This window comes from Lissotriton vulgaris, chromosome 3_1 (genome assembly GCF_964263255.1).
Source record: "Lissotriton vulgaris chromosome 3_1, aLisVul1.2, whole genome shotgun sequence".
In the NCBI taxonomy this organism is placed as follows: Eukaryota; Metazoa; Chordata; class Amphibia; order Caudata; family Salamandridae; genus Lissotriton; species Lissotriton vulgaris.
The window spans coordinates 31,184,726-31,207,964 of NC_141689.1; the positions used below are offsets into that span (position 1 = coordinate 31,184,726).

General features: G+C 48.7%; 1 protein-coding gene across 1 annotated transcript in view; it reads left to right on the top strand.

Annotated features, from left to right (window-relative positions):
- Positions 1-23,239, top strand: part of LOC147725866 (avidin-like) — a 70,227-nt gene that overhangs the window by 41,564 nt on the left and 5,424 nt on the right. Inside the window, exons 2-3 of the mRNA XM_086960011.1 lie at positions 14,134-14,335; positions 21,517-21,637. Of these exons, the coding sequence (XP_086816137.1) occupies positions 14,134-14,335; positions 21,517-21,637 (323 nt within the window). The remainder of the gene's footprint in view (positions 1-14,133; positions 14,336-21,516; positions 21,638-23,239) is intronic.

Below are 23,239 nucleotides of genomic sequence, written 5' to 3' on the forward strand. Positions count from 1 at the left end.
GACCACGGGGAGGCGAAGAGGGACTAGAACTGAGACACAAGAGACAACCACAGGTAGGTATAGAAGAGGGCCTAGAACCGAGACACAACAGACAATCACAGGTAGGTATAGAAGAGGGCCTAGAACTGAGACACAAGAGACGACCACAGGGAGGTATAGAAGAGGGCCTAGAACTGAGACACAAGAGACGACCACAGGGAGGTATAGAAGAGAGCCTAGAACTGAGACACAAGAGACAACCACAGAGAGTTATAGAAGAGGGCCTAGAACTGAGACACAAGAGACAACCACAGAGAGTTATGGAAGAGAGCCTAGAACTGAGACACAAGAGACAACCACAGGAACACATAGAAGAGGGCCTAGAACTGAGACACAAGAGACAACCACAGGAACACATAGAAGAGGGCCTAGAACTGAGACACAAGACATGACCACAGGGAGTTGTAGAAGAGAGCCTAGAACTGAGACACAAGTGACAACCACAGGGAGTTATAGAAGAGAGCCTAGAACTGAGATACAAGAGACAACCACAGATAGGTATAGAAGAGGGCCTAGAACTGAGACACAAGAGACAACCACAGGTAGGTATAGAAGAGGGCCTAGAACCGAGACACAACAGACAATCACAGGTAGGTATAGAAGAGGGCCTAGAACTGAGACACAAGAGACGACCACAGGGAGGTATAGAAGAGGGCCTAGAACTGAGACACAAGACATGACCACAGGGAGGTATAGAAGAGGGCCTAGAACTGAGACACAAGAGACGACCACAGGGAGTTATAGAAGAGCGCCTAGAACTGAGACACAAGAGACAACCACAGGGAGGTATAGAAGAGAGCCTAGAACTGAGACACAAGAGATGACCACAGGGAGGTATAGAAGAGGGCCTAGAACTGAGATACAAGAGACAACCACAGATAGGTATAGAAGAGGGCCTAGAACTGAGACACAGGAGACGACCACAGGGAGTTATAGAAGAGCGCCTAGAACTGAGACACAAGAGACAACCACAGGGAGGTATAGAAGAGAGCCTAGAACTGAGACACAAGAGACAACCACAGGAACACATAGAAGAGGGCCCAGAACTGAGACACAAGAGACAACCACAGGGAGGTATAGAAGAGAGCCTAGAACTGAGACACAAGAGATGACCACAGGGAGGTATAGAAGAGGGCCTAGAACTGAGACACAAGAGACGACCACAGGGAGGTATAGAAGAGGGCCCAGAACTGAGACACAAGAGACAACCACAGGGAGGTATAGAAGAGAGCCTAGAACTGAGACACAAGAGATGACCACAGGGAGGTATAGAAGAGGGCCTAGAACTGAGACACAAGAGACAACCACAGGGAGGTATAGAAGAGGGCCTAGAACTGAGACACAAGAGACAACCACAGGGAGGTATAGAAGAGAGCCTAGAACTGAGACACAAGAGACGACCACAGGGAGGTATAGAAGAGGGCCTAGAACTGAGACACAAGAGACAACCACAGGGAGGTATAGAAGAGGGACTAGAACTGAGACACAAGAGACAACGACAGATAGGTATAGAAGAGGGCCAAGAACTGAGACACAGGAGACAACCACAGGGAGGTATAGAAGAGGGCCTAGAACTGAGACACAAGAGACAACCACAGAGAGTTATGGAAGAGGGCCTAGAACTGAGACACAAGAGACAACCACAGGAACACATAGAAGAGGGCCTAGAACTGAGACACACGAGACAACCACAGGAACACATAGAAGAGGGCCTAGAACTGAGACACACGAGACAACCACAGGAACACATAGAAGAGGGCCTAGAACTGAGACTCAAGAGACAACCACAGGAACACATAGAAGAGGGCCTAGAACTCAGACACAAGAGACAACCACAGGAACACATAGAAGAGGGTCCAGAACTGAGACACAAGAGACAACCACAGATAGGTATAGAAGAGGGCCCAGAACTGAGACACAAGAGATGACCACAGGGAGGTATAGAAGAGGGCCCAGAACTGAGACACAAGAGACGACCACAGGGAGGTATAGAAGAGGGCCTAGAACTGAGACACACGAGACAACCACAGGAACACATAGAAGAGGGCCTAGAACTGAGACTCAAGAGACAACCACAGGAACACATAGAAGAGGGCCTAGAACTGAGACTCAAGAGACGACCACAGGGAGGTATAGAAGAGGGCCTAGAACTGAGACACACGAGACAACCACAGGAACACATAGAAGAGGGCCTAGAACTGAGACTCAAGAGACAACCACAGGAACACATAGAAGAGGGCCTAGAACTCAGACACAAGAGACAACCACAGGAACACATAGAAGAGGGTCCAGAACTGAGACACAAGAGACAACCACAGGGAGGTATAGAAGAGGGCCCAGAACTGAGACACAAGAGACGACCACAGGGAGGTATAGAAGAGGGCCCAGAACTGAGACACAAGAGACAACCACAGGGCGTTATAGAAGAGGGCCTAGAACTGAGACTCAAGAGACAACCACAGGAACACATAGAAGAGGGCCTAGAACTCAGACACAAGAGACGACCACAGGAACACATAGAAGAGGGTCCAGAATTGAGACACAAGAGACAACCACAGATAGGTATAGAAGAGGGCCTAGAACTGAGACACAAGAGACGACCACGGGGAGGTATAGAAGAGGACCGAGAACTGAGACACAAGAGACAACCACAGATAGGTATAGAAGAGGGCCTAGAACTTGACACAAGAGACAACCACAGGAACACATAGAAGAGGGACTAGAACTGAGACACAAGAGACAACCACAGGAACACATAGAAGAGGGCCTAGAACTGAGACACAAGAGACAACCACAGGGAGGTATAGAAGAGAGCCTAGAACTGAGACACAAGAGACAACCACAGGGAGGTATAGAAGAGAGCCTAGAACTGAGACTCAAGAGACAACCACAGGAACACATAGAAGAGGGCCCAGAACTGAGACACAAGAGACAACCACAGGGAGTTATAGAAGAGCGCCTAGAACTGAGACACAAGAGACAACCACAGAAACACATAGAAGAGGGCCTAGAACTGAGACACAAGAGACGACCACAGGGAGTTATAGAAGAGCGCCTAGAACTGAGACACAAGAGACAAGCACAGAAACACATAGAAGAGCGCCTAGAACTGAGACACAAGAGACAACCACAGAAACACATAGAAGAGAGCCTAGAACCGAGACACAGGAGACAACCACAGGAACACATAGAAGAGGGACTAGAACTGAGACACAAGAGACAACCACAGGAACACATAGAAGAGGGCCCAGAACTGAGACACAAGAGACAACCACAGATAGGTATAGAAGAGGGCCTAGAACTGAGACACAAGAGACAACCACAGGGAGGTATAGAAGAGAGCCTAGAACTGAGACTCAAGAGACAACCACAGGAACACATAGAAGAGGGCCCAGAACTGAGACACAAGAGACAACCACAGGGAGTTATAGAAGAGCGCCTAGAACTGAGACACAAGAGACAACCACAGAAACACATAGAAGAGGGCCTAGAACTGAGACACAAGAGACGACCACAGGGAGTTATAGAAGAGCGCCTAGAACTGAGACACAAGAGACAAGCACAGAAACACATAGAAGAGCGCCTAGAACTGAGACACAAGAGACAACCACAGAAACACATAGAAGAGAGCCTAGAACTGAGACACAGGAGACAACCACAGGAACACATAGAAGAGGGACTAGAACTGAGATACAAGAGACAACCACAGGAACACATAGAAGAGGGCCCAGAACTGAGACACAAGAGACAAGCACAGAAACACATAGAAGAGCGCCTAGAACTGAGACACAAGAGACAACCACAGAAACACATAAAAGAGAGCCTAGAACTGAGACACAGGAGACAACCACAGGAACACATAGAAGAGGGACTAGAACTGAGACACAAGAGACAACCACAGGAACACATAGAAGAGGGCCCAGAACTGAGACACAAGAGACAACCACAGATAGGTATAGAAGAGGGCCTAGAACTGAGACACAAGAGACAACTACAGGAACACATAGAAGAGGGCCTAGAACTGAGAAACAAGAGACAACCACAGTGAGGTATAGAAGAGGGCCTAGAACTGAGACACAAGACATGACCACAGGGAGGTATAGAAGAGGGCCTAGAACTGAGACACAAGAGACGACCACAGGGAGTTATAGAAGAGAGCCTAGAACTGAGACACAAGTGACAACCACAGGGAGTTATAGAAGAGAGCCTAGAACTGAGACACAAGAGACAGCCACAGGGAGTTATAGAAGAGAGCCTAGAACTGAGACTCAAGAGACGACCACAGGGAGGTATAGAAGAGGGCCTAGAACTGAGACTCAAGAGACAACCACAGGAACACATAGAAGAGGGCCTAGAACTGAGACACAAGAGACGACCACAGGAACACATAGAAGAGGGCCTAGAACTGAGACACAAGAGACAACCACAGGGAGGTATAGAAGAGGGCCTAGAACTGAGACTCAAGAGACAACCACAGGAACACATAGAAGAGGGCCTAGAACTGAGACACAAGAGACGACCACAGGAACACATAGAAGAGGGTCCAGAACTGAGACACAAGAGACAACCACAGATAGGTATAGAAGAGGGCCTAGAACTGAGACACAAGAGACGACCACTGGGAGGAATAGAAGAGGGACTAGAACTGAGACACAAGAGACAACCACAGGGAGTTATAGAAGAGGGCCTAGAACTGAGACACAAGACATGACCACAGGGAGGTATAGAAGAGGGCCTAGAACTGAGACACAAGAGACAACCACAGGAACACATAGAAGAGGGCCCAGAACTGAGACACAAGAGACAACCACAGGGAGTTATAGAAGAGCGCCTAGAACTGAGACACAAGAGACAACCACAGAAACACATAGAAGAGGGCCTAGAACTGAGACACAAGAGACGACCACAGGGAGTTATAGAAGAGCGCCTAGAACTGAGACACAAGAGACAAGCACAGAAACACATAGAAGAGCGCCTAGAACTGAGACACAAGAGACAAGCACAGAAACACATAGAAGAGCGCCTAGAACTGAGACACAAGAGACAACCACAGAAACACATAGAAGAGAGCCTAGAACTGAGACACAGGAGACAACCACAGGAACACATAGAAGAGGGACTAGAACTGAGACACAAGAGACAACCACAGGAACACATAGAAGAGGGCCCAGAACTGAGACACAAGAGACAACCACAGGGAGTTATAGAAGAGCGCCTAGAACTGAGACACAAGAGACAACCACAGAAACACATAGAAGAGGGCCTAGAACTGAGACACAAGAGACAACCACAGGGAGGTATAGAAGAGAGCCTAGAACTGAGACTCAAGAGACAACCACAGGAACACATAGAAGAGGGCCCAGAACTGAGACACAAGAGACAACCACAGGGAGTTATAGAAGAGCGCCTAGAACTGAGACACAAGAGACAACCACAGAAACACATAGAAGAGGGCCTAGAACTGAGACACAAGAGACGACCACAGGGAGTTATAGAAGAGCGCCTAGCACTGAGACACAAGAGACAAGCACAGAAACACATAGAAGAGCGCCTAGAACTGAGACACAAGAGACAACCACAGAAACACATAAAAGAGAGCCTAGAACTGAGACACAGGAGACAACCACAGGAACACATAGAAGAGGGACTAGAACTGAGACACAAGAGACAACCACAGGAACACATAGAAGAGGGCCCAGAACTGAGACACAAGAGACAACCACAGATAGGTATAGAAGAGGGCCTAGAACTGAGACACAAGAGACAACCACAGGAACACATAGAAGAGGGCCTAGAACTGAGAAACAAGAGACAACCACAGTGAGGTATAGAAGAGGGCCTAGAACTGAGACACAAGACATGACCACAGGGAGGTATAGAAGAGGGCCTAGAACTGAGACACAAGAGACGACCACAGGGAGTTATAGAAGAGAGCCTAGAACTGAGACACAAGTGACAACCACAGGGAGTTATAGAAGAGAGCCTAGAACTGAGACACAAGAGACAGCCACAGGGAGTTATAGAAGAGAGCCTAGAACTGAGACTCAAGAGACGACCACAGGGAGGTATAGAAGAGGGCCTAGAACTGAGACTCAAGAGACAACCACAGGAACACATAGAAGAGGGCCTAGAACTGAGACACAAGAGACGACCACAGGAACACATAGAAGAGGGTCCAGAACTGAGACACAAGAGACAACCACAGATAGGTATAGAAGAGGGCCTAGAACTGAGACACAAGAGACGACCACGGGGAGGCGAAGAGGGACTAGAACTGAGACACAAGAGACAACCACAGGGAGTTATAGAAGAGGGCCTAGAACTGAGACACAAGACATGACCACAGGGAGGTATAGAAGAGGGCCTAGAACTGAGACACAAGAGACGACCACAGGGAGTTATAGAAGAGAGCCTAGAACTGAGACACAAGTGACAACCACAGGGAGTTATAGAAGAGAGCCTAGAACTGAGATACAAGAGACAACCACAGATAGGTATAGAAGAGGGCCTAGAACTGAGACACAGGAGACAACCACAGATAGGTATAGAAGAGGGCCTAGAACTGAGACACAAGAGACAACCACAGGAACACATAGAAGAGGGACTAGAACTGAGACACAAGAGACAACCACAGGAACACATAGAAGAGGGCCCAGAACTGAGACACAAGAGACAACCACAGATAGGTATAGAAGAGGGCCTAGAACTGAGACACAAGAGACAACCACAGGAACACATAGAAGAGGGCCTAGAACTGAGAATCAAGAGACAACCACAGTGAGGTATAGAAGAGGGCCTAGAACTGAGACACAAGACATGACCACAGGGAGGTATAGAAGAGGGCCTAGAACTGAGACACAAGAGACGACCACAGGGAGTTATAGAAGAGAGCCTAGAACTGAGACACAAGTGACAACCACAGGGAGTTATAGAAGAGAGCCTAGAACTGAGATACAAGAGACAACCACAGGAACACATAGAAGAGGACCTAGAACTGAGACACAAGTGAAAACCACAGGGAGTTATAGAAGAGAGCCTAGAACTGAGATACAAGAGACAACCACAGGAACACATAAAAGAGGGCCTAGAACTGAGACACAAAAGACAACCGCAGGAACACATAGAAGAGGGATTAGAACTGAGACTCAAGAGACAACCACAGGAACACATAGAAGAGGGCCTAGAACTGAGACACAAGAGACAACCACAGGAACACATAGAAGAGGGACTAGAACTGAGACACAAGAGACAACCACAGGAACACATAGAAGAGGGCCTAGAAGTGAGACACAAGTGACAACCACAGGGAGTTATAGAAGAGAGCCTAGAACTGAGACACAAGAGACAACGACAGGAACACATAGAAGAGGGCCTAGAACTGAGACACAAGAGACAACCACAGGGAGTTATAGAAGAGGGCCTAGAACTGAGACACAAGAGACAACCACAGGGAGTTATAGAAGAGAGCCTAGAACTGAGACACAAGAGACGACCACAGGGAGTTATAGAAGAGGGCCTAGAACTGAGACACAAGAGACAACCACAGGGAGGTATAGAAGAGGGACTAGAACTGAGACACAAGAGACAACCACAGGGAGTTATAGAAGAGAGCCTAGAACTGAGACACAAGAGACAACCACAGGGAGGTATAGAAGAGGGCCTAGAACTGAGACACAAGAGACAACCACAGATATGTATAGAAAAGGGCCCAGAACTGAGACACAAGAGACAACCACAGGAACACATAGAAGAGGGTCTAGAACTGAGATGCAAGAGACGACCAAAGGGAGTTATAGAAGAGAGCCTAGAACTGAGACACAAGAGACAACCACAGATATGTATAGAAAAGGGCCCAGAACTGAGAGACAACCACAGGAACACATAGAAGAGGGTCTAGAACTGAGACACAAGAGACAACCACAGGAACACATAGAAGAGGGCCTAGAACTGAGACACAAGACATGACCACAGGGAGGTATTGAAGAGGGCCTAGAACTGAGACACAAGAGACAACAACAGGGAGGTATAGAAGAGAACCTAGAACTGAGACACAAGAGACAACCACAGATATGTATAGAAAAGGGCCCAGAACTGAGACACAAGAGACAACCACAGGAACACATAGAAGAGGGTCTAAAACTGAGACGCAAGAGACGACCACAGGGAGGTATAGAAGAGGGCCTAGAACTGAGACACAAGAGACAACCACAGGAACTTATAGAAGAGGGCCTAGAACTGAGACACAAGAGACAACCACAGGAACACATAGAAGAGGGCCTAGAACTTAGACACAAGAGACAACCACAGGAACACATAGAAGAGGGCCTAGAACTGAGACACAAGAGACAACCACAGGGAGGTATAGAAGAGGGCCTAGAACTGAGACTCAAGAGGCAACCACAGGAACACATAGAAGACGGCCTAGAACTGAGACACAAGAGACGACCACAGAGAGTTATGGAAGAGAGCCTAGAACTGAGACACAAGAGACGACCACAGGGAGTTGTAGAAGAGGGCCTAGAGCTGAGACACAAGAGACAACCACAGTGAGGTATAGAAGAGGGCCTAGAACTGAGACACAAAAGATGACCACAGGGAGGTATAGAAGAGGGCCTAGAACCGAGACACAAGAGACAATCACAGGTAGGTATAGAAGTGGGACTAGAACTGAGACACAAGAGACGACCACAGGGAGTTATAGAAGAGGGCCTAGAACTGAGACACAAGAGACAACCACAGGAACACATAGAATAGGGCCTAGAACTGAGACACAAGAGATGACCACAGGGAAGTATAGAAGAGGGACTAGAACTGAGACACAAGAGACGACCACAGGAACACATAGAAGAGGGCCTAGAACTGAGACACAAGAGACGACCACAGGAACACATAGAAGAGGGTCCAGAACTGAGACACAAGAGACAACCACAGATAGGTATAGAAGAGGGCCTAGAACTGAGACACAAGAGACGACCACGGGGAGGAATAGAAGAGGGACTAGAACTGAGACACAAGAGACAACCACAGGGAGTTATAGAAGAGGGCCTAGAACTGAGACACAAGACATGACCACAGGGAGGTATAGAAGAGGGCCTAGAACTGAGACACAAGAGACGACCACAGGGAGTTATAGAAGAGAGCCTAGAACTGAGACACAAGTGACAACCACAGGGAGTTATAGAAGAGAGCCTAGAACTGAGATACAAGAGACAACCACAGATAGGTATAGAAGAGGGCCTAGAACTGAGACACAGGAGACAACCACAGATAGGTATAGAAGAGGGCCTAGAACTGAGACACAAGAGACAACCACAGGAACACATAGAAGAGGGACTAGAACTGAGACACAAGAGACAACCACAGGAACACATAGAAGAGGGACTAGAACTGAGACACAAGAGACAACCACAGGAACACATAGAAGAGGGCCCAGAACTGAGACACAAGAGACAACCACAGATAGGTATAGAAGAGGGCCTAGAACTGAGACACAAGAGACAACCACAGGAACACATAGAAGAGGGCCTAGAACTGAGAAACAAGAGACAACCACAGTGAGGTATAGAAGAGGGCCTAGAACTGAGACACAAGACATGACCACAGGGAGGTATAGAAGAGGGCCTAGAACTGAGACACAAGAGACGACCACAGGGAGTTATAGAAGAGAGCCTAGAACTGAGACACAAGTGACAACCACAGGGAGTTATAGAAGAGAGCCTAGAACTGAGATACAAGAGACAACCACAGGAACACATAGAAGAGGACCTAGAACTGAGACACAAGTGAAAACCACAGGGAGTTATAGAAGAGAGCCTAGAACTGAGACTCAAGAGACAACCACAGGAACACATAGAAGAGGGCCTAGAACTGAGACACAAAAGACAACCACAGGAACACATAGAAGAGGGACTAGAACTGAGACTCAAGAGACAACCACAGGAACACATAGAAGAGGGCCTAGAACTGAGACACAAGAGACAACTACAGGAACACATAGAAGAGGGACTAGAACTGAGACACAAGAGACAACCACAGGAACACATAGAAGAGGGCCTAGAAGTGAGACACAAGTGACAACCACAGGGAGTTATAGAAGAGAGCCTAGAACTGAGACACAAGAGACAACGACAGGAACACATAGAAGAGGGCCTAGAACTGAGACACAAGAGACAACCACAGGGAGTTATAGAAGAGGGCCTAGAACTGAGACACAAGAGACAACCACAGGGAGTTATAGAAGAGAGCCTAGAACTGAGACACAAGAGACGACCACAGGGAGTTATAGAAGAGGGCCTAGAACTGAGACACAAGAGACAACCACAGGGAGGTATAGAAGAGGGACTAGAACTGAGACACAAGAGACAACCACAGGAACACATAGAAGAGGGTCTAGAACTGAGATGCAAGAGACGACCAAAGGGAGTTATAGAAGAGAGCCTAGAACTGAGACACAAGAGACAACCACAGATATGTATAGAAAAGGGCCCAGAACTGAGAGACAACCACAGGAACACATAGAAGAGGGTCTAGAACTGAGACACAAGAGACAACCACAGGAACACATAGAAGAGGGCCTAGAACTGAGACACAAGACATGACCACAGGGAGGTATTGAAGAGGGCCTAGAACTGAGACACAAGAGACAACCACAGGGAGGTATAGAAGAGAACCTAGAACTGAGACACAAGAGACAACCACAGATATGTATAGAAAAGGGCCCAGAACTGAGACACAAGAGACAACCACAGGAACACATAGAAGAGGGTCTAAAACTGAGACGCAAGAGACGACCACAGGGAGGTATAGAAGAGGGCCTAGAACTGAGACACAAGAGACAACCACAGGAACTTATAGAAGAGGGCCTAGAACTGAGACACAAGAGACAACCACAGGAACACATAGAAGAGGGCCTAGAACTTAGACACAAGAGACAACCACAGGAACACATAGAAGAGGGCCTAGAACTGAGACACAAGAGACAACCACAGGGAGGTATAGAAGAGGGCCTAGAACTGAGACTCAAGAGGCAACCACAGGAACACATAGAAGACGGCCTAGAACTGAGACACAAGAGACGACCACAGAGAGTTATGGAAGAGAGCCTAGAACTGAGACACAAGAGACTACCACAGGGAGTTGTAGAAGAGGGCCTAGAGCTGAGACACAAGAGACAACCACAGTGAGGTATAGAAGAGGGCCTAGAACTGAGACACAAGAGATGACCACAGGGAGGTATAGAAGAGGGCCTAGAACCGAGACACAAGAGACAATCACAGGTAGGTATAGAAGTGGGACTAGAACTGAGACACAAGAGACGACCACAGGGAGTTATAGAAGAGAGCCTAGAACTGAGACACAAGAGACAACCACAGGAACACATAGAATAGGGCCTAGAACTGAGACACAAGAGATGACCACAGGGAAGTATAGAAGAGGGACTAGAACTGAGACACAAGAGACGACCACAGGAACACATACAAGAGGGCATAGAACTGAGACAAAAGAGACAACCACAGGGAGGTATAGAAGAGAGACTAGAACTGAGACATAAGAGACGACCACAGGAAGTTATTGAAGAGGGCCTAGAAAGGAGACACAAGAGACAACCACAAGGAGTTATGGAAGAGGGTCTAGAACGGAGACACAAGAGACGACCACAGTGAGTTATAGAAGAGGGCCTAGAACTGAGACACAAGAGACAACCAAAGTGAGGTATAGATATAGCATAGAACAGAGCCAGGGCAGAACTCCCAGGTAGCGATAGAAGGGGGATAAAATGGTGGTTGTACAATTTCAGATGAATTGGCGGCAATAAAGTGTCTATAATGCAGTGTCTTGCTGATGGCTGCAGATAGTAAGGTTTCTGTAACATGGTTTCTTGCCATTAGTGTCTTTTACTTGACCGCCTGCTGATATGTGCATGCAGTAAAGTGTCAGTAATGTGGTCTCCCACTAAAGGGTGCATGTGGTAAGCTTTCTGTAACATGGTCTTTCATTGTTACATGTTTTCCCACTGATGGCTGCATGTAGTAAGGTCTCTACAAGGTGGTCTGTCGCTGACCTCTGCAGTAGCAGACTGTCTGTAACCCTGCTCTGTTGCTAATGGGTGCATGTGGTAAAGTACCTGTAATGTGGTGTGTTGCTGATGATTGCATGCAGTAAGGCCTCTGTAACAATCTATGTTGCTGATGGTTGCATGTAGTAAATTGTCTGTAACCTGGTTTGCTGCTAATGGGGGTATGTATTAAGGTTTCTGTAATGTGGCCTCCTGGTGTTGGATGCATGTAGTGAGGTGTCTGTAACCTGGCCTTTTGGTGTTGGTTGCATGTCGTAAGGTGTCTGTAACGTGGCCTCTGGATGTTGGTTGCATGTAGTAAGGTGTCTGTAATGTGGCCTCTTGGTGTTGGTTGCTTGTAGTAAGGTGTCTGTAATGTGGCCTCTTGGTGTTGGTTGCATGTAGTACGGTGTCTGAAACATGGCCTCTTGGTGTTGATTGCATGTGGTGAGGGTCTGTAATGTGGCCTCTTGGTGTTGGTTGCATGTAGAAAGGTGTCTGTAACCTGGCCTCTTGGTGTTGGTTGTATGTCATAAGGTGTCTGTAACGTGGCCTCTTGGTGTTGGTTGCATGTTGTAAGGTGTCTGTAATGTGGCCTCTTGGTGTTGGTTGTATGTCGTAAGGGGACTGTAACGTGGCCTCTTGGTGTTGGTTGCATGTCGTAAGGTGTCTGTAACGTGGCCTCTTGGTGTTGGTTGCATGCCGTAAGATGTCTGTAACGTGGCCTCTTGGTGTTGGTTGCATATCCTAAGGTGTCTGTAACGTGGCCTCTTGGTATTGGTTGCATGTAGTATGGTGTATGTAACGTGGCCTCTTGGTGTTGGTTGCTGTCATATGGGGTCTGTAACGTGGCCTCTTGGTTGCATGTAGTAAGGTTTCTGTAACATGGCCTCTTGGTATTGGTTGCATGTAGTGAGGGATCTGTAACGTGGCCTCTTGGTGTTGGTTGCATGTAGTAAGGTGTCTGAAACATGGCCTCTTGGTATTGGTTGCATGTGGTGAGGGGTCTGTAACGTGGCCTCTTGGTGTTGGTTGTATGTCATAAGGTGTCTGTAATGTGGCCTCTTGGTGTTGCTTGTATGTCGTAAGGGGACTGTAACGTGGCCTCTTGGTGTTGGTTGCATGTCGTAAGGTGTCGTAACGTGGCCTCTTGGTGTCGGTTGCATGTCGTAAGATGTCTGTAACGTGGCCTCTTGGTGATGGTTGCATATCGTAAGGTGTCTGTAACGTGGCCTCTTGGTATTGGTTGCATATAGTATGGTGTATGTAACGTGGCCTCTTGGTGTTGGTTGCTGTCATATGGGGTCTGTATCGTGGCCTCTTGGTTGCATGTAGTAAGGTTTCTGTAATGTGGCCTCTTGGTATTGGTTGCATATAGTATGGTGTATGTAACGTGGCCTCTTGGTGTTGGTTGCTGTCGTATGGGGTCTGTATCGTGGCCTCTTGGTTGCATGTAGTAAGGTTTCTGTAACGTGGCCTCTTGGTATTGGTTGCATGTAGTGAGGGGTCTGTAACGTGGCCTCTTGGTGTTGGTTGCATGTAGTAAGGTGTCTGTAACGTGGCCTCTTGGTGTTGGTTGCATGTTGTAAGGGGTCTATACCGTGGCCTCTTGGTGTTGTTTGCATGTAGTAAGGTGTCTGTAACATGACCTCTTGGTGTTTTTTGCATGTAGTAAGGTGTCTGTAACGTGGTCTCTTGGTGTTGGTTGTATGTCGTAAGGGGTCTATACCGTGGCCTCTTGGTGTTGGTTGCATGTAGTAAGGTGTCTGTAACGTGGCCTCGTGATGTTCCTTTCATGTAGTAAGGTGTCTGTAACGTGTCCTCTTTGTTTTGGTTGCATGTAGTAAGCGGGCAGTGACCTGGTCTCTTGTTCACGAGTGCATGCAGTAAGGGGTCTGTTCTTGACTGCGTGCAGCCGGATGTCTGCTGACTATAGTACTTTGCTGTTTGTTTCATTTACTGGTGGTATTACATGTTCTTATGCTGTTTTTTAGCTGGAGTATTGTCCGGCCTTTTGCTTACACTTTTTCTTATTCCAGTGTAATCTGGAAGGGAACTGGACCAATGAATACAGGTCCAACATGACTCTTTCCAATGCTGACAGCAATGGGTTCTTCTCTGGTGTCTACAACACAAAGGTGTCTCTGATGAACACAACCATCATCGCGTCTCCTCTGACGGGCTACCAGCAGTCATCGATGGAGCCAGTCTTTGGATTCACCGTCAACTGGAAGTTTTCAGGTAGGAACTTCCAACTGTGGAAATCTAAAGCACTGCAGTGATCCTCTGCCTCCTTCTCTTCACTTCCTGAGTTTCACCTCAGATGCCTCCTTCTTGAAATCTTTCCACTGAGCCAAATCGTTGCACACTGCCCTTACTCCTAGCCACATACTCCTCTACTTATGCTTCATTTACAGACCGCCCACGGTGGCAGGACATACCCTTCAGCCTGCATCTCCTTAGCTTCGGGAGACCCAAGAATCCTTTCTTCTACACTCCTGTCCTGCACTTGAGCTCTCAAAAGCACCATCTGCTACCTTGATTTCCACCTCTCTCCCAGGGCCTTCATCACCCTGGTTCTGACCCATTTGTCTGCCTTCTTTCCCAATTCCTGGGGAGAGGTCAAATCAGAGTCCACCAGGTACTGATGCAACAGCTGATTTTGACAATTATTAAGGATCAGCTCCCTCATAATTAAGTTGTACAATCCTGTGAAATCACACCTTACTGCCTTAATAGCACAATCTACAAAGTCAACCCAGTCTTGAGTTGGTGCCTTTTGGGTATCTTTGAACTTAATCCTGTATTGTTCAGTGGTTAGGCCAAACCCATCTATCAGAGCACACTTCAATACTGCATAATCATCAGCATCCTCTTCTCTAACAGTGAGGAGCTTATCTATACATTTGTCTGCAAAGGAGAGCCACAAGATTGCTGCCCACTGCTCCTGGGGGACCTTCTGGACTTTACAGGCCCTTTCCAATGCAGTAATACATTTATGGATGTCATCCCCATTCTGATAGGGAGGGACAATCTTGCTTAAGTTCCTATGGTTATGAGATCTCTCTCTACCACTAGAGATGTAGCTGCCCCATCTTCTTCTAGCTCTTTGAAGCTCCTGGGACTGCCTTTCTAAGGTTGTCTGATGTCTTCTAATTCTCAGCTGGGCTTCCTCATACTTTATCTGCCTTTCTCTCTTCTCCTGGGAGGATTCCCTCCTGAGAGAAGAAACAGAGGTCCCTTCAGATGTGTTAGAATGGACAGACTCCTGAGAAGAAACTCTGGACCTTCTAGGCACACCATCAACTCTCCCTGGTGGAACAGAGAGAGGGCCTTCCTGGCCTTCTTCCTCATTTCCAGGGGGAGCTGTATTTTCCAGGTTAAGGTCATTGTCACTTTGCTGGTCAGCATCAGAGGTCAGGTTCTGGTCATTGTCACCCTGGGCCTTTCCTCTTCTGTTTCCCCACCCATACTGCCTACCCCTCCAGGCCCTGAGGCCTTTCTGAGATCATTCAACAGCAGCACCTCTATGAGGCGTTGGGTGTTTGCACTTTTGCCTGTCTACAATCTGCTAGTAGTACACAATTCTCTCAATTTCAAGAATGGGAATGTGTCATACTTGGATGCCAGTACTGTACTGACATCTGTCAGGGACTCCCTGGTTCCTGGCCTTGAAGACATCACCAGTGTGGTGTGTTGTATGCACCTACCTACTCCAGTTTGGCCTACTAAACTCTCTTGAGTTGTAGAAAGGTTGTGCTAAGCCCTTGACAAACAACTCTAAGTTCAATAGAACTTACTGTAGTTTAAGCTTGTATTATATGTACCTCAGGTACCTTTAGTGGTTTTCAGGCAGTCACTCACTTGAGATTATCTGCTAAAACAATGGCAAGCTTGAATCCCACCGCTGCCACCAATGTGAGAAGTTGGCCTGGCATATGCTGTCCACTAGTTATAGTGGGCACCTTGCACCAGTCCAAACAGCCCCTTAGAGGTGATAGGTTAAAGACAACCTTTATTAAAAGCTATCCTAGTGGTAGCTATGGAGAGCAGCCTTCAGGCTAAGTCTTGAAGGAATGTGATGCAGATTGTTTAACCAGTCTATAATCTCATGAATGACCAAATGAACCACACAAGGTATATATATTAAATATATGTATTTCTTCTAATCACACCCTTCTAGTCTCTTTATGAGGCTAAAGGTAAAAGCCCATACGTTACACTTAATATCACACAGTAAATTAGCACAATTTACGTTGGGCCCTAGGGGCGTACCAAAACATATATTAAGAAAGTGGTATAGGAACCACAACTTGACTAGACACAAGGTCTAGAGCTTGTAGAATCACTTTCCCAAAAAGGATGTTGAGTGCTGCGAAATAGGTGACTGGATTGGTCCCAACAAGCCTTGGCAACAGCAACGCATGCAGAAAGTGAAGAAATACTTTGGTGCGGACCAGCAATGTCCGAGGGACTCACCAAGTGGTGGAGCATCAGGGCACGTCTGGAGCAACCAGGAAAACCCAAGGAAAGTAAAATTTACTTTCTCAGGGACCCACCAGTCAACGGACCAGGGATTGCGAAGGTACCGTGAGCTGAAATGCAAAGAGCGGAGTGTAGGCCCACCATTTCGGTGCAAAAGGTGCTCGGGTCTGGGCTACAAGTAACCCAATGCACAGCCTCAAGGGACGTCGAGAAGCTGATGCACTTGTAAATGTGCACAGTGTCCAGGAGTTCCGGTTCCACGTCACTCACAAGGGCTGCGGGTCTCAGCTTTGCTAGGGACTCGGTTCGGCCTCGGGGAAGTCTGGAAATCCACCTCTGGTGTTGCAAAGTCTTCGGCGTCCGGCAGGATCTTCGGTGATGCAGACCGGTCATATGCTTCTTTGGTGCCTGCCAAGCAGGGGAGTAACTCCTTTACTCCAAGGGAGATTCTTCAGTCATCTAGTCATGTAGATCGCCAAAGTTTCAGGATATCTGTAGCAGAGTTTCATCCAGGTGTAATCTAAAATCCTGCAGTCAGGGGTTCTGTTCTTATACCCAATGAAGGGGTTCGACTTACTATGGGGACCCACCTATGGGAGGGTTTGGAAAACGGGGTGGCTACACCCATTTCCTTTGTCCAGTTTCCACCAGAGGAGGGGCTGGTAGCCCCTGCAACCGGTTTGAACTGGGCTATGCACAGGGATACCAAATGCGCCCCCAGGGCAGACCAGTGAAGCCAAAACCAAAAATCTTGGTTAGAAGATCCCTCCTTGACAGATGACGATCCAGTATGTGAAAGGGGTTTCCAAGGGCACCTTCAGGTGGAACCCACCCTTCGTTGAGGCTGTCCCTATACCATGATTGACATCACACAGGCTAGCAAAAGCCTGTATGGACAATGTCTGTGGACCCCATGGGTTGTTATCATGTATAGATGCCATACAGAGACTAGTATCTAGGTTCCCACCAGGCCTGAAAACTCTTCTGCCACCATTATTGCCCCCCTTCTGCTTCTGCCCCGATACACATGGCCATTGCCGTTCACTTTGACCTCTCATTGCTGCCGCTGCATGTTCACCCTCCTTGCAACCCACCGCCCCGCAGTCCAGACTTACATTGCCATCGCTCGCCTAAGGATGGCATCTGTACCGCCCTCTGTAGGTGACCGAAAGGTAAGGGCCCTGCAGATCTAAAGGAGCCTTGACACAACCAAATCAGTCCCTGTCTAGACTGGTCCATCTTACTTCAGCCATGCCCATCTCTCTCAAGGAGACCTATACCCTTAGTCCCCCACCACCCTCCCACAGCTTACCCATGCCTCATCGGCTCAAATATGGCCTCCAACTTCTCTCAAACCTGCCCCCGCCTGACCCGTCCAGCCCCAAGAGTATAAAGCCCCACGCACCTACGCATGGTCGCGGATCATGGTATTTCCTGCTGAAGCTCCTTGGAGGTTAGTACTCTACTCGCGTATTGAACAGGAGCCTCTGCAGTCTTGTTTCATAGCACTGTGAGCCCCAGCCAGTGGACAGCTCTGTGGTTGCAGAAAGATCAAATTACACCAGGGAGGTGTCAGCCGACAGCACTTCCTTCGTCTGCTGAAAGCACCCCATGTCCATGGCATGGCAGCCTTAGTGAGTTCTGTTGAGTGCTGCACGGGCGCCTGAGTTGCATGCAGGATTGTTTTTGTGCTGGAAGGGGCACCTTCATGCACAAAAACAATCCCCTTAGGCATTTTCCTCTTTCTATGTGTCCTATAGAATACTGTGTACATGGAAAGTGGAAGAAAAGAGGAGAAATAAAAACGTCTCCTTGTCACACCTCTCATGGGGAGGCAGAGTCATTCGGTGCACTCCTCGGTCTACCAGTAATGGAAAATCAGGGAATGTGTCAAAATTCATCTGTGTTGCATGGAAACACTCACACAGCACCCATGGAACACCTTCCCGGGGCAGAGTATTGCGATGCTACAATGTGTGCTGTGTAACGTTACTCCTGATTATTTAAGCCACCCAGGGCCAAGCAAGATGGCCTTGTATGGCTTGATAAATTGCCTTTGGGGTTGCATTGTGCACGTACCCCGTTGCATGGTGCAAAAGTGATGCAAACCCTTGATAACTAGGGTCCTCAGTGTGAATCGAACTAAGCCTAACTTTTTGGTTGTTTGGCAGCTTGCCAGTAGGGCATGCCTTTTTGGGCGATGTAGACAATCGCTGTGCCCATCTGATGAGCATGCATGATGATAGTTGAGAACCTCCCTGTCAGCGCCAATTACTTCTTTTATCCATATGCGCACAATCGTGCTTTTGCATGAGCGAGACATTCCAGGGCGTAGGGTCTCATGGGCACCTCTGGCCATCAGGTTGATTGAGTCCCCTGTGTTGGCTGCCATTTTGGTGGATGCTACTTCACTTTCACACTTCGAAGGGACTGAATCGGTGGGCGTAGGAGCCCACAGCTGACATTGTATGAACGACCCCATCTAGTCTAATACACCTTCTCCATCGAATGCATCAGTGGGACTTCCGAACACATCAACAGATTTCACCAGCTTCCATTTTGAAAAGCCATCAATTGGCAGACTCTCACAAAGTGATTGAGCTTTTTGCAGCAGTAACATATCTTCCCCCATGCAGGACATTCAGTCTGGTGGTGGATGGGACCTCCACAGCACCCACAGAAGTTGTTCAGTCGCTACTGTTGCCTGCATTTCGGTGGGTTTGCTTGCAGTGACTAAGTTGACAGATTCAGCTCTTATGTGGTTGTGTAGCACCGCCTTCCATATTTGAGGCTTGGGCCCTCGACAATTCTGTCGACCCGCCCAGCATCAGTATATTATTTAGCGGCATTCCTGGCAATTGTAGGATGCCTTCCTTTAGCTCGAAGGAAGCACATCCTTGAATTACCTGTGCACGTGTGTCCTCTAGTTCAATTGCGACAGTGCAAGTGCTGGCCAGATTATTGAGCCATCTGCACCGTGATGATAGTGACTGGCCAAGCGCCTCAGCATGGAGTCCTGGGGCCGTATTCAGAAAAGTGTCCCCGTAGCGCAATGGGCACATGTGCTGACTTGGTGCGCCCCCAGGGCACTTTGTTATTACAGGGGGGGCCCGGACGCTTGTTTGGCCCTTTTCTGTAATACCGATAGTGTTGGTGCACACATAGCGCCAGCGCTATCTCCAGAGGGTGTTCCTTTCTTTGCCTGGGGGTGTGGCCCCAAGCAAATGAGGGAATCCCTTTGCCTCTGCACTCATGCCGCGTTACAGACTCGGAGGCAGAGGCAAAGAAGCTGTCAGTGTGCCCACTAATGGCAGCCCTCTGAAGGAGGAAAATGGGGTCCCATGGAACCACCAGACATCCCCTTACCACCGGGTGCAGTCCCTTACTGCACCCGCCTGCAAGGGCATCTCTAATCCCCCTTCAAAGTGGTTCCCGCCTGCAAGGGCATCTCTAATCCCCCTTCAAAGTGGTTCCCGCCTGCAAGGGCATCTCTAATCCCCCTTCAAAGTGATTCCCACCTTCAAGGGCATCTCTAATCCCCCCTTCAAAGTGGTTCCCACCTGCAAGGGCATCTCTAACCCCCCTTCAAAGTGGTTCCCACCTTCAAGGGCATCTCTAATCCCCCTTCAAAGTGGTTCCCACCTTCAAGGGCATCTCTAATCCCCCTTCAAAGTGATTCCCGCCTACAAGGGCATCTCTAATCCCCCTTCAAAGTGGTTCCCGCCTACAAGGGCATCTCTAATCCCCCTTCAAAGTGGTTCCCGCCTACAAGGGCATCTCTAATCCCCCTTCAAAGTGGTTCCCGCCTGCAAGGGCATCTCTAATCCCCCTTCAAAGTGGTTCCCGCTTGCAAGGGCATCTCTAATCCCCCTTCAAAGTGGTTCCCGCTTGCAAGGGCATCTCTAATCCCCCTTCAAAGTGGTTCCCGCCTGCAAGGGCATTTCTGATCCCCCTTCAAAGTGGTTCCCGCCTGCAAGGGCATCTCTAATCCCCCTTCAAAGTGGTTCCCGCCTGCAAGGGCATCTCTAATCCCCCTTCAAAGTGGTTCCCGCCTGCAAGGGCATCTCTAATCCCCCTTCAAAGTGGTTCCCGCCTGCAAGGGCATCTCTAATCCCCCTTCAAAGTGGTTCCTTCCTGCAAGGGCATCTCTAATCCCCCTTCAAAGTGGTTCCTTCCTGCAAGGGCATCTCTAATCCCCCTTCAAAGTGGTTCCCGCCTGCACTGTGAGACACAGAACGACTTCAAAGCACCCGCTCCGTTTTTCACATGAATACCCGGCCCCCAGTCTAGCCCGAGTTCAGGGCTGCCCTGAGGACAGTACATTCATATTAACACAGCGCATCTTCCTTTCTTGCACTGGGTGCACCTTTTAAAAGGTGCACCTGGCGCAAACAAGGAAAAAGCGATGTATCTGTGACATGGCCCCTGGATGCCTGATTTGCGCCAGGGTTTCAATATTCAACAGTTTGAGCCCAATTTAGTCTTTCCACCCAATTATAATTCAGAACCAAGCCTGTAAGTGTCTATATTTTTACCTCTCTGATCACCATCTCCTCATTCCTCCCCAGTCTAGTATCCGAGCTCACCTTTCCATGGAGCCTCTCACGCTTCTGAATCAATCCTCATCACCTCTGCACGCCACCTTGTTCTGTCCTCCGCCCTCACTCTCCTAACCTATCGGCAGCTTTTGACAAGGTTGATCACCTTCCCTCCCCAGCTCTGGAATGGCTGCTTCACACTCCTCAGAATACTCTTGTTCCATCTCCTGGTGCTTCTCGCTTTTCCTTCCTATTGCTTCCAGTGGGTTTCCCCAAGGGTCCCTCCTGGTCCGTCTCAATATCTTTCACGATCTCAAGTTTACGCACCATCGCTGCGGCAGTCTCCATTGTCCTGCTGTGAACCCCTTGACCACCCCACTGTTTGTTTCTCCCCCACAGAGTCCATCACCACCTGGGCCGGGCAGTGCTTCCATACTCCGGAGGGAGAGACGTTCCTGGTCACCACCTGGCTGCTGAGGGAACATGTGGACAAAGTGGAGGACCTGTGGAAATCCACCAGGTGAGTGAATGTTCAAGAGAGAACCTGGTCTAGGATGTACAATGCCCCAAGGGGGCTGTAGGGGTCTGTGTAATGCATCCCTAATACAGGTCTGTCAGAGCCAGAAGCAAGTCCCCTCAAGCACAAGTGGTTCACGGCTGTAATCTATGCGGTAGAGGAAGGACCCTACAGAGAACCCTGACACGTCTGTCACTCACAGGCAGACACCAGCTCTAGGCCATGCAGTACAGGAATTTCTGTCTACAGGTCATTCTGAGGGAATATATGATGGTATTCTGCATGTGTTTCGTATGCACGCCTTCTGAACACCGTCATTAAACAAACTCGTGTGTATCACTCATTCATTCTGCACAAACGTCAAAATAATGACTTGCCTTGGGGGGGGGGGGGGGGGGGGGGGCGCTGATTTTGGAATAGTTTTATTTTCTCTTCCAACTCCAGTCTGCGCGTCAGTGGGGAAGGTGTTGGTCTTTAAATCCAATACCATTCCGCCAATGCGCCCCCCTGAAGCAAGTTGTTGTAACGACTTACATGCTGAATGAAGGCATGCTAAAGATCCGTTCGTTCTATTGCCGGCACTGTGAAGGCGCAGTGTGATTCCGGCTTCATTTGAAAGGACATCCCCCCTGTCGAATGTATGATGGTATTCCACATGCTTTTCGCACGCATGCCTTCTGAACGCCGTCATTAGAACAAACGTATCTTTATCATGCATTCATTCAGCATGCAAGTCATTAGAATGACTTGCCTTGGGGGGGCTGGATTTTGGAGTCGTTTTATTTACTATTCCAACTCCAGTCTGCGCTTCAGTAGGGAAGGTGTTGGACTTTCAAGATGCATTCGCTTTTTTGCCAGCGCTGTGAAGGCAGAACGTGATCCCGGCTTCATCCTAAAGCATGTTTCCCCTGTCTGAGTCATGTCTGTGCGACACATGCAGATCCCAGCTCTAGGCGTGCATTACAGTAGAGGCTATATGCAGGTCTGTCTGAGTCATGCAGATCCCAGCTCTAGGCCGTGCATTACAGAAGAGGCTATATGCAGGTCTGTCTGACGCATGCAGATCCCAGCTCTAGTCTGTGCGGCCTGCAAAGGCTCTCCAGCACTGCCTGTGCCTAGAAGCAGGCTGCAGATCAATCTCAAAGAAGAGCACTATAGAAAATCCTGGGCGCAGGCTGCAGTAGGCTAAGAGCAGCCCTACAGAGAAGCCTAGGAACAGATGTGGGCTGGTAGAAGCATCACACTGGAACCTTTGGTCAGACTATGGGTTAAGAACAACATCTGGGAGATCCTGGAAGCTGGTTGCAGGCTAGGAACAGTACTGCGCAGGAGCATGCAGGCGAGCCGTACACTAAGAAGGGCTCCACAGAAGAGCCTGGACCCGGCTGCAGGCTAGGCACGTCACCGCACATGAGCAGGCAAGCGAGCTATACACAAGGAAATGCTCCACAGAAGATTCTGGACCAGGCTGCAGGGTAGGCACGGCACCGCACAGAAGGATGCAAGTGAGATGTACTCTAGGAAGTGCACCACAGAGGTGCCTGGAAGCTGGCTGCAAGCTAGGTGCTGTACCGCACAGAAGCATGCAAGCGAGCTGTACACTAG